Source organism: Apaloderma vittatum, unplaced genomic scaffold (assembly GCF_000703405.1).
Source record: "Apaloderma vittatum isolate BGI_N311 unplaced genomic scaffold, ASM70340v1 scaffold13292, whole genome shotgun sequence".
Taxonomy (NCBI): domain Eukaryota; kingdom Metazoa; phylum Chordata; class Aves; order Trogoniformes; family Trogonidae; genus Apaloderma; species Apaloderma vittatum.
This window is the reverse complement of record NW_009703146.1, coordinates 229-12,381: the sequence shown is the minus strand read 5'-3', so window position 1 is coordinate 12,381 and position 12,153 is coordinate 229. Positions and strand designations below refer to the sequence as shown.

The 12,153-nt window shown below is 42.4% G+C and overlaps 1 protein-coding gene across 1 annotated transcript; it reads left to right on the top strand.

Moving 5' to 3' along the window:
* The first annotated feature begins 513 nt into the window (after positions 1-513).
* On the top strand, positions 514-11,908 carry UBASH3A (ubiquitin associated and SH3 domain containing A). The gene is made up of 8 exons (XM_009864530.1): positions 514-626; positions 2,532-2,585; positions 4,156-4,342; positions 6,669-6,867; positions 7,583-7,752; positions 8,395-8,603; positions 9,467-9,587; positions 11,801-11,908. Exons 1-8 carry the CDS (start codon positions 514-516, stop codon positions 11,906-11,908), a joined length of 1,161 nt encoding a protein of 386 aa, XP_009862832.1.
* Positions 11,909-12,153: the final 245 nt, after the last annotated feature.

Genomic DNA, 12,153 nt, shown 5'->3' with positions numbered 1-12,153 from the left:
AGGAGCCACGTACTATAGGGATGGGAGCACGTGAAAATCAAGCACAAAAGGAAAGCATTTGACCTACAAACTAACTTCTCACACACTGCGGGACAATCCTGTTCACCTCCCCTACATTGTAGTAGCAGCTCAGGTGGATTTCTTGGCTTTCAGAAGGCAATTTAAAATAGGGGGCTAAAAGATCCCATCTCAGACCCTTCAGCAAGTCCACCCTGACTGTGGTGTTTCCCTATAGACTACTAGTCTTGTTCTGCTGAGGTAGGTGGGAAAAGCCTACGGATAGCATTAACTTTTTAGCCACCCTAGAACAAAAATTCAGAGATGTAGATGCTACGAAAACAGGATGTCAGCTTTTGTTAGAAAAGATCACAAGAGGTTTCGAGTTTGGTTTTTTTTTATTTTACTTTAGCTGCCTTTTTCTCTTTCTCTTTCTCTCTCTCTCTCTCATTTTCTACCTCCTTCCCTCGCACCCTCCTCCCACCTCGGCACACTGTCAGGGGAAGAGCAGAGGAGATGGCGGTGGCTGAGACACAGCTGTACGCAAAGGTGTCCAACAAGCACAGGAGCAAAAGCCCCTCCGTACTCCTCGAGTCTCTCCTCACCAAAGGATTCCCAGCTCATATTGCGTGAGTAGTATGTTTGGCTGCCTTTGCACAGTAACCACCATCAAATTAAAATTGCTTCTGTTAACAGCTTTGATGGCGGTTCTTTAAGTGATCTAAATCACTTATTCGTGACAGAGACATTTAAGATGCAAGAGGTATTTCCTCACACATTTTTTCATCAAGAGAACATGCTGCTTCCTGGGGGAGATATCTCTGTACAGGGATCAGACCTTTCATGCTTTGAATTTCTTGTAGAGCAGCTTGTATGTTCCTATTGCAAAAAACAACCTGCTCTGTATTCATTTTTATAAATATTCTGTATATCTGAAGACACACGCCCTTTCATGTCTTCAAGTTGAGAGGCTTCATGATGAGTTAAGAAGCTGATGTCCATAGTTTGCTTTTGGGATATATTCTCTTTCATTTTTATTCTTTATCACTGTTATTATAAGGGAGGTAAATGTAGATGTAACTTCTATCCAAAGTTTTTTCAGGCCTAGCAAAGATTTCCTGCTGGATTTTGTCACTGGAAACTATTTTAAAAGAGTAGACTATCCTTAACAAGACGCCACATGTCTGTCAATTTTTTTCCTGTCTTGAATTGGGATCTTGTTTCAGAAGCATGTCCTACTTGCAAAATATAATAGTAAATAACGAGGCACTATTCTTGAGAGATTAAATGGTGACAGCTAATTAAGCTAATAAAAAAGAAATGTGGTGGTCAGTCCTCCCTCAAACATCACTCTGGCGAGGGAAGTTCTGGGGAGGATAGTCTGACTTTTGAAGGGAAGTATGGACCCTTCAGTTCAAACTGTTCAAAAAATAAATCTTTTTATTTAAGTGTCAAAAAATCCCTCATAAATATACTTTAGAAAAGAGATCGATATCTCTCCCTTTTGACTGAAAATTAAGCAAGTTGAAAAGGCTCCATTTGTAAATGTTGTGGTGTTTTTTTAGGAACAGTTGCGTTTAGCAGATTAACTTTAGCCATGGGCGCAGGTTAAAAGGAAGCCATGGGGTCTCTTGTTCCCAGTAATGCAGAGTGAAATTTTAGCAGGGCAACTCAAAACCAAGCTCACTGTTTCTCTAGTAATACTATAAGTTTGGTTATTTTTTTTTAATTTTTTCTCTTACTTATCATGTTCTTGAAATCCCCTTCAGAACAGTTTCTACTGTTATTGAGATGACTTTGTGCTTCTCAGGTCAAAATCAAGAAGCAGAGGCAGAAGTACCATGCAAATAGATGTAAAATGACAAAATGTCCAAAAGCAATTTATTTCCTAATTTATTTGCTTTTATTGACTTTAAGACCTTCAATAAATTTTTATTGTTATTTTATTGTTTGTTATTATAAAACCTTTTAGCTGTCTTTGCAGTTTCTAGATTGAACGATAAACAAAAGTACTGAAAAGTTGTTCTTTTGAGATATCCTGGCCTGAGAAAAACAAGGCTAGGCAGAAACACTGCAAAATCTTTCATAATGTAGAACCAGCATGACAAATCCTCAATCCATATTTTCAAACCCCAATATAGGTATGTTTTACTTCATTTTTATGTATGGCTTTGGGCCTGGCATCTTGAATGAGAGCGCTATCCTATGAGTAAACCCTGCTCTTACAGTGTGTGTACAAATGGTTTACTCAACCCTGAAGAAATCCATACAAGCTGTAGGGCTGCTAAGGAAACACATCCAGAATGCAAAGAAGGGCATCGTGTGGGGAAGACAAGTTACCGGTCTTCAAGGAATTGCAGTGGAAAAAACTATCTGGAAGGCTTCAAGAACAGTAATAGTTGCTAGAAATAACCTAGTTGTTAAACGTCCTATCTGTGCTGGAAAATAGACTTGGGGACCACAGCATGCTCATTCTTTATTGTCTGGAAGCTTTCTTGCTTTTATTCTGATGAATCCATTTTATTTTGTTCTAGGCAAAAAGCCTTGGCTGCCACTGGACAAAAGACAACAGAAGAAGCTACGAAGTGGTAAGTACTTGTGATTTCTGTGAAGTGTTTTCACATTAAGCTTGGCTAAAAATCTTTTCATGTGCTGATTCTCTCACTGAATCCAAAGTTTGCCGCTCAAAAATACCCTGCATCTGAGTTATTTTTTTTTTTCAGCTCAGTACTTATTCTGGTAAGCAGGGTTATCTGCAGAATAAGGATTCCTTCTCTGGGTAGGGCAGGGCAATCTCAGGCTGAAGCAGCTACTTTTACCACAGTGATATTAGTCAGTTCATGGGACCAGCTGCTGTGGGTAGGAAATTCTCCTGAGTTTTAAGCCTCCTCCTTATTTATGGTCGTGGCTGCTGAGGTCTGCTCACTGTCTCTGCAAGGGGTTCCCAGGCTCTGAGGCCGGATTGCGGGCACGCACTGGGGGACATGTCTGGGAAAGTGCTAGGAAATGCCCATGGGGTACATGTCCTCCCTGCCTTGGCGTCTGTGGGCAGTGGGCACAGGGCTTGAGGGGGAAACCTGGACTTTTCATCCCGAAGGAAAGGAGGAAAGGAACAGGGAAAATAGCTGTAAATCCATCGATGCAGTTACAAATGCCTGAGGTAACAACATGGGCTTAAACATCAACAACTGAAAGCCAACGGCTTGTCTTCTTCTCCCGAGAAAGTCTCATTATAAATTAAGTCAAAAGGGTGATGGTCAGAGGGAGGTATCATTAGAGTCAAAGTCAGTTGTTAGTCGACTCCTATAAAGTTTTTTTCTCTGTACTGAGAATCTCACAGAGTATCAGAGTAAAATCTCACAGATGTTTTTCTCATGCTGGTAGTTGCTTTTTTTCTTTAATCCACCTTCAAATTAAATCCAGTATTTTCTTGTACTTTCTTCTGGGTTTTGGTATTTTTTTCACTTGGTTTGATTGTTTTTTCTCCTTTTTTTTTTTATTTTTCCTTAAAAAGTCAGAGGAGATATTTGAGAATGGCATGATCTTCCCAAATAATTTTTGTCAGGGATTCACCATGTTTTCCAACAATCACTCCCAGTCCAACAGCTGTGAAGCCAAATTAAACAGCATATGAAGAGCAAGGTGAAGGATATTATCACATGGGATATGAGTTTCCGATCTTTGCTTGTGCATTTTCTAATTGTCTTGTCTTCTTTTATTAGGGCTGAATAAAAAAGCTAGCTCTTTTTCAATATTTTTTAAATTTTCTGGTCATTTTAATTTTGTCCCTCTTCAACATTTTCTACTTATTGCTTCTCTTTTGTCCTCCAGTCCTCTGTTTCCAGTCATGAAAAAGGAGGAAAAGTAACCAAAAAGAATCTTAAAAATATCTTTTTTTGTTGTCTTTCATTTTCAGACATTGCAAGAAGTGAAGATGCATAATAAAATGTAAAGTACAAAAAAATAAGTGTAAAAAACTCCACCATTCTCTATTAGTGCTTCAGAAAGAAAAATTGCAAGGAGTTTTTATTTTAGCTTTTCATTTGTAAGAAAATAACAACCTTGTATCTCCTCTTTCTGGTCTACTATGGGTACCTTCAACCACAGGAAACAAGAGTAACTGATGTGCACACACTCTCTGTGATACCTTGATTTCAGGTTGCACTCACACTGCAATGATCCCTCTTTGGAAGACCCAATCCCTCAAGAGTATGCTCTTTACTTGTGTCCCACCGGCCCTTTGCATAACCACCTGCAAGAATTTTGGAAGGAGAGCAAGCGCCAATGTGGGAAAAACAGAGCCCATGAGATTTTTCCACACATCACTCTCTGCGATTTCTTCACGGTAAGGCAAAAAATATCAGCTACTGGTAAAACTGGGCCACCTGACATTGTCTTATACCAGAGCTTCTCTTTGGTGATCAAACTGACATGACCTAGGTCCAGGCATGGCTTGCTTAATATTTTAGTGTCCAGTCCCTATGTAGACAGCAAGGGCTTTCCCATCATCAATGTGTTGGGCTGGAAGGGACCTTTAAAAGTCATCTAGTCCAACCGCCCTGCAGTGAGCAGAGACATCTTCAACTAGATCAGGTTGCTCAGAGTCCCATCCAGCCTGACCTTGAATGTCTGCAGGGAAGGGGACCCCATCACCTCACTGGGCAACCTGTGCCAGTGTTTCACCACCACCCACTTTAGCTTCCCACCTTAGGCCTCAGCATGCCTAAAAAATGGATGCTGGGATCAGTAGGATGCTTCAGAGTAGCTGAGTGACATGTGTCTGGCATCGGTCTAGATCAGCCTCGTGCAGTCCATCCTGCACATGGACCTGCCAGTGGGAAGCACTCCTCCTCACACTGAGCTAACGGCACGCTAGACAGACCATGCCCATTGCTGCATCGATCTAGGATGTTAAACCTTCCTGGCCAGGGCAGCAGTGGCCAGCTGGGCAGCAGTGACAGCATTATCATACAATATAGACAACTTTGACATTATGCCCATGGGAATCTCAGGGAAACCCCCTGCCCTCCTTAGAGAGCCCCAGCCAGAATATCACTACTATGGTGGTGTGTCCCAGTCTTTACCCTTTTTATTGAAGCTTAGATGTTGTGAAAAAGAAAGAAGCAGAATATGCAGGGATGGAAGGAGCAAAGGGAGCTGGACTGGAGTCTGGCAGTGCAATTGAGTCACTTGGTCAATAATTTAACATGGAAGTTAAGCTCCTGAGCTGGACTCCTGGTGGGCTGTTTTCTGGTTCTGGAGATGCTACTGTCCTCCTAGCTGGCCTGCTGAATAAAGGGTAACTTCCCAGCAAAGCTGCTTCTTCCACATGAGTGAATGTGCCAGTATCGGCAAAGGTCTGGAAAAACTCTGGAGTCAGCTGATATTCAGTTTTCACATGCTGATGGTTCTGCACATCAACATCAGCTGCAGCTGAGATGTGCTGAAACAGACAAAATTACTATGTTAATCAATCATAGTTCCATGTTAAACCGTACTGCTAAGTACAGAGAATGAAAATAAAGCTATTTTGTTGCAAATATTGTGTAGCAGGGTACCCTGTGGCCATTAATCACAATTATTCAGAACTAAAATCATCAATTGATAGCAAATGCCATGCTGTTGAAAGGTGTCAGGTTTAAAGACCTGCCCCTGGAAAAGAAGACTGAATTGCAACCTTCACCTCATGCACCTCAGCCGTGTTTCAGGTAGCATATTTCTAGGGATAAATGCACCCTCCAGTGCTATTCTCTGCTCCTCAGCTGTCAGCAAGAGCTGACCTGGGTGCCTCACAGGCAGAAAGTGAGACTCACTGACCTGGCTCCCACCTCATTCTCCTGACTTGGCCCGCTCCTATTTCTCATCTCCCCATGTCTTCGCAGTTTCTGGACTTGCTGGCCCCAGAGCAGCCTGCTGCATGGCTGCAGGATCTCACTCGCCCCTGTCTCCCCACAGTCCAGTCTGCCAGTGCAGGAGATGGAGGAGCTCCTTTCTTCTCTTTCTGCTCTTCCCCTTCAGCAGCTTGACACAGTGTAACAGCTAAATAGAGCAGATAGCTCAGTGGCGGTGAATAAAGCAGCACAGAAATGGAGCGTTGTTACTGTTTTGTATTTGGCTGGATGACACAAATCTTTGCCTCTGCACTTCCTAAATTGATTAATTGCCACTTTTTTTTTTTGTGGAAGCATATTTCTCTGCAATTCTTTAATTTTCTGTGATGAGAGCATTAAGGATGGTAATGAGAAAGAAGCCTTATGAATTTTGCTAGGTATGTTACTCAACCACTGAGATCTTCAAGTTTTAGCAGGAGCAATTTCTGTTATGGATTGTAGGATAACAGTAACACAAATTGTTACTTAGAGTTGAAGAGGGAAAATAAAGATCTCTGCCTCATTTCAGACAAGTTCCTGCACACCTGTCAGATGGTAAAATCTTTTGTCCCTTTCCTACTCAGGCTCCATCTCTTATTACAGCACCAGGATACTGTGCTGATCAAACCGCCAAATATTACTGATTCTAATACCAAGAATTTCAGGCAAATTCACAGGTGTGCTGTCTTTCTCAGGAAATGTAATTCCCACACTGTTTTCTGGTACTACTGTATAACACAGACTAACACAGTGGCTGTTGAGCCGGTGAGTAAAGCCTGCTCCTCCTCTGTTTTCTTTCAGTGTGAAGACCAGAAAGTGGAATTGTTGTATGACACCTTAAAGCGAGTCGGTGACAGGTTTTCACAGTGCTTTCCACCATCCATTTCCCTAACACTACATTCATCCACCAGCTACCTTGGCTTCTTCATTGGTGACAGCCATGCAAATATTCTCAAAGAGTTTGCTCTGGCGTTCTCATCAGAGGCTTCGTCTCTGGCAGGTAGGACCAATGTCAGAGGGAAAATGCGTGGGTTGTAGCACAAATGCTTAGGCATGGTATGGAAAACATCTCCTTTGCCTCTGAGGGAGCTTAGTTGATGTTTTACTGCTGGAAAGCACCCATTTTGCCTACATGCTTGTAAATAACATGGCTAGGGGAGCATGTTTCAGACTTTGAAGACAGTGCTTTTGTCTAGAAGTTGAAATGGTTGGCTGTGTAGCTTCATAGCCAACAACTGGGATATCCAACATGGGCAAGAATATAATACTCCCTGTTCCCAGACCTCTATGTCCATGGTGCTGTGACCCAGCCTGACGGCCTGATTGCATCCTTAAGAAATATCCCCTAACCCCCTCTCCAGTGACATCCAAGGGAAACTGCACCACCAGTGGAGACTGAAGGGACACAGACCCAGGACAGCGTTGTCTGGGAGAAATAAGTTCAATACATCTCAAGGTGGGGGAGGAATTCAAGACCTATTCATTTTTTTTGTCTCCCTGCTGAAGCCAGGGAGCAAATCCAGTGCAGATTTGTGAATTATTTCAGCATGTTTAAATGCATGACAGTCTGCAAAACTATTCAGCAAAACTATGATCTATGCTATTGCTAATTACTATGATATTCCTGCATTGTGCAAAGCACGTAGGACAAAACAAAAAGAGGAGTTTTAATTGACCTTCACTTCTATGTTGTAACACGATTGCTTCATTTCTAGATTGCCATGTGAAACCCTGCCTAAAGCAGATCCACCTTACCTTGGCTCACAAGTTTTATCCTCACCATCAGAAGACCTTGGAACAATTGGCCAAATGCATTAACCCCGGGGAGACCTGTCAGTGGGTAGCTGTTCTCTACTCACGGGACATGCGCTTTGTACATTACCAGGTACTGTCATCATGAATCAGTAGAAGATATGTTTATGGAAGGCTGCTTGACCTGCGTGTCAGCAAGTTCTCATTCTAAACTCCAGAAGAAACACCTAATCTTACTGTGAGAAACTAAAAGAGACAGGAAATTATGATCTTAGAATATTTGCTAGAATTTGCAAGATCACAACTTTGCAGTAAAACTCCATTCAGCAAAATTAATTTTCTTGATTGCTCCAGCTATGATGAAAACTGCACACATTAAATATCAATGAGCAGGGCACAGTTCTCAATGGTGATTTTATGTTTAACAGACACCTGGTTAAAAACAGATGACATTTTTCCAGTTCTCATTTCCAAATTTAAATTATGGAATGATCAACATTTTTTAATCAGATCAGTGTATTTCTTTGCCATAAGTTCCTACAGGAAAAAAAAGTATTTTTATGAAAACAGAGTGCCTGTTTTCACACATACTGCAAATGCAGTAGTGTCTTCCTTTTAATTTGCTGAAGTGCCATCAAAGAGCACGTTGCAGAGTGGAAGATGGTACTGGTCGCTGTGTCCAGTAAAGAGTTGAGCAAGCACCCCCTGACCCTCTGCGGCACAGGCAGCAGCGGGCTCTGGGCAGCAGCCTGACCCTGCTACATGTTCCCCCCAGACACTGAGGGCCCTCTTCCAGTACAAGCCCCAGAACATCGATGAACTCATGATCAACACCGGAGACTTCATCTACGTTGACCCGACACAGCAGACTGATGTGAGTGAAGGCTGGGTGATCGGGACCTCGCATCGGACTGGCTGCAGGGGTTTTCTTCCTGAGAACTACATGGAGAGGGCCAACGAGTCAGACACATGGGTTAAGCACAGGTAGGTCGGGGTTTCACGGAGGTTGCTCTACGTCATGGGGAGCCGTGGCAGCATCTCTTGTTGCTGTGAGCTGTGGGCTGCCAGGTGGGAGCTGGGGGTGGCGTGGGCAGAGGAGAGAGGGGTCCTAGAGGATCCAGCCTGAGTGGGTTGTTGAGACTTCTGAAAGAGAAGAGATAGGGCACACACACACAGACACACGGAGTTCATTAGTTCAGCTGCTCAAGGGATGACCCCTGTTTGCTCTCGAACAACCCGAGCATCCTAATGAATTTTAAAAGACCATGTTCTGCTGGGCAGGCTGAGCCTTCAGCCTGGCTCACTGCTTGCTACTTTTTTCTCATTTCGAGAGCTTGCAAAGTTAACTTGAAATGAAACCACATAAAGGTTACTCCACCACTTTGAGCCCACCCTTGCCTTGTTGACAAGACAAGTTGATTTACCCTGTATCAGCAGGCATCTCTCTGGCTTCCTGCACTTTGCTCTGCAGGTGACAGCATGGCTGATGCTGCTTGTAGATTAAAGCTGATTTTTCTAAGCAGGGAGGTGTAGGTGCACTTGTTGCTGAATCCTCAGAGGCAGAGAGGAGGCAGCCAGGCATTATTTCCTGCCTGAAGGTCATGCTTTAGCAGAGTTACACCCAATACATACGATCAATTCATAGTATTTTAACCTCATCTTTATTGAGAAAATTCTAAGTCAAGAGCAAAGCAATGAAGTGGATTGCAAGTGTGAAAAAAGTCCTGAATGGAACATGAATCCTGACTTACATGTCTTTAGATAAAATCATGACTTACAAATACCTTCTATTTGTGTATGCACCTGTATGTTTGTGTGTGTGTGTGTTGCTTCTGCTTTTCCTACAGGGAATATGTTTTTGTAACAGCTTCAAGATTCTTCACCCAAATTGAAAATGAACCTAAGGGAAAGCTGAATGGAGAAGTCCATAATCCAAGTATGTCAAGGAGCACAACAAATGTACTTCAGGTAACTGGTTGGGGCTTTTTTTTCTGTTTCTTGACTTTGCCATGTGCCTATGCAGATATACTATTAATTAAAAGCATTTCATAAATTTAATAGTATCTTTCTTTTTCTCCTTAAGTTATGCTGTAATATATATATTTATATACACTCTCATACACTCATACTGTCTCACAACATCTCATAAATATTTTGTAACACATATGATGTATATTATCCTCACTTTCTTTCATAAAACTCTTTTCACTCCTGTCATAATAGCACAAGGTCTGAGTTGTCTGCTCAGGTTTCTCTGTGCACAGCCTTCCTGGACAAGCTGTGCAGAGGTATGGTGACAAGTCTGTCAAGTGAGGTGCAGGCATAACTTCAGTCGACTTTTATATGAGCTCGTAGCAGAGTAGCTATAGCAGAATTAGGCTCATTGTTTATTGTTACTTTAATGTCCAGATTCTATGGATGTCACCTTGGTGGTTTACATCATCTCAGATCTTAGCACATTTGAACCTTAGCACATTCCACCTAAATTTGAGAAGAAACTTCTTCTCAGTAAGGGTAACAGAACACTGGAACAGGCTGCCCAGGGAGGTGGTGGAGTCTCCTTCTCTGGAGAACATTCAAAACCCGCCTGGATGCGTTCCTGTGTAACATCGTCTAGGTGTTCCTGCTCCGGCAGGGGGATTGGACTAGATGATCTTTTGAGGTCCCTTCCAGTCCCTAACATTCTGTGATTCTGTGAAAATTTCACCTTTTTTATTTTTAGACACATAGCTAATGCAAATGACTGCCTAGAACTGCAGCAAGAGAACGGCTAGTTGGAAAGATTAGCAGCACTAATGGGATCTTATTTTTGTTCCAGTTTCAAAATCAATAGGTTGGTTTGTGGTTTTTTTGTTCCCCAGGTTTTCCACTGGTCTCCTGGCAGGAAGGGCAAGACAAATAAGGACTCTGTTTATATTGGTTTTCTTCCTACAGCACATTTGTACCTGCACTGCCTTATTGGCTCTGTCAGAGATGCCAAGACAGTTACTTCCAACACACTGACATGATGCAGAAATTTCTTTGGGTTTTCTGGCCCCACAGCCTCTCTTCTCGCTGTGCTAAAGGATAATCCTGGGTTCATTTGTGTTAACATCAAAGAAACCTGAGGGCACCTTGAGGGAACTTCCATCCTGGGGTCTCCCAGGACACTGTGCAGAAGACAGAAACTTCTGCACAAGTCACATGTCTTGCTACTGGTTCTTGATTGTTCTTGGCCCCTCTTATCTAGCTCAAATCTTTGTCAGAGCCACCTCTTGGTCTGAGGAACACATTTTGCAGATGTGTATGTCTTCAGTGTAGAGTTTCCCCAGCCTGTGGGTTCCTCCCAAGCAGAAGAGCAAGACCACAAAGCCTCAGTTTTAAACTCTGATCTTGTGGCAGTTGATTCGTGTTTCATGGTAGAAATGCAATGTCGTTTAGAAAACAGGAATATGAACCTCATATCACTTCTTAAGAATTTCCTTCTTTGCTGCTGAAGATACACATCACTAACTCTAGTGCTGCAGCAGCAACACTGTGATGGGTTACTGTCAAAAAAGTTTTAAACCCTTTGACCTGTTCATCCTTATCTTCTCATCTGTATTTAACATGCATTGTATACTAACCCCAAACTACTTAGAACTTACGTGTAATTCTATGCAGTCTGAGTAAAATAGTGGCCTCAGAGATCTGTGTTCACTGTTGACTTAACCACACAGTTATGAAAATATAGAACTAGTGTTTCTATTAGGAAAAGAAGGACAAGCTTGGTGTTAATCCTGGTGTAAAAAAGAGCATGACCACTTAAATCTTAGTTATTTTACTCCTTTTGTTTATATCCACCATATGATACATGTTAAAATCATAATTCATTCCCATGCTGGAATTAAAAGATCTCTTATCAGCTCTACCTTTCACTAGTATAAACACAAAGTTAAAATCTTACCTGTAGCCCATGAAGACAAGGGATCTCTTTCGTTTGCCCTCACTGGAGAGTCAGTAAGGCTTGCTTGTCCTAAAGACAGGCATCTGTTATAGCAGCCTTTTTCTCATCCCATCTGTGCTTGTTACTAATCTCCCAGAACAGGTTTGATGCTCCTTCCTCCATCAGGCAGCATCCAGGAATCCCAACTTTTCATGCAGGTTATATATCTAATAACATGATGAAAAACCATCAAACCTTTTTTACACATCCATTTCAGAATGCCACCCTGCGAAGAGGCGTGCTGGTGGTGCGCCACGGGGAAAGCATTGATCAGGTCTTTGGCAAATCTTGGCCTCAGCAGTGCTTGACGGCAGACGGTGAGTAAGATAACAGCAGGATCTTGGCAAATCTGAACCAAAACCCATTAACCCCATTAATGGGTACAAGAGATTCAGTCTCCTAGGTGTAAATGTAAACACTGACACGACATAGTGAGCAACACTGCAAGTCAGACACACCACTGCTTTCACCTGCATGTAACCAGATTATAACATCGTCTCTCACAGCATCCTCATAGGTAAACTGAGGAAGTGTGGTCTGGATGACCAAGTAGTGAGCTGAGTCACTAAC

Excerpts from the sequence above, each read along its gene's own strand:
- UBASH3A (XM_009864530.1), top strand. The coding sequence starts at position 514 with ATGGCGGTGGCTGAGACACAGCTGTACGCAAAGGTGTCCAACAAGCAC. Across the intron at positions 2,586-4,155 it reads ACAGAAGAAGCTACGAAGTG|GTTGCACTCACACTGCAATG; the intron begins GTAAGTACTTGT and ends CCTTGATTTCAG. Across the intron at positions 8,604-9,466 it reads GACACATGGGTTAAGCACAG|GGAATATGTTTTTGTAACAG; the intron begins GTAGGTCGGGGT and ends CTTTTCCTACAG.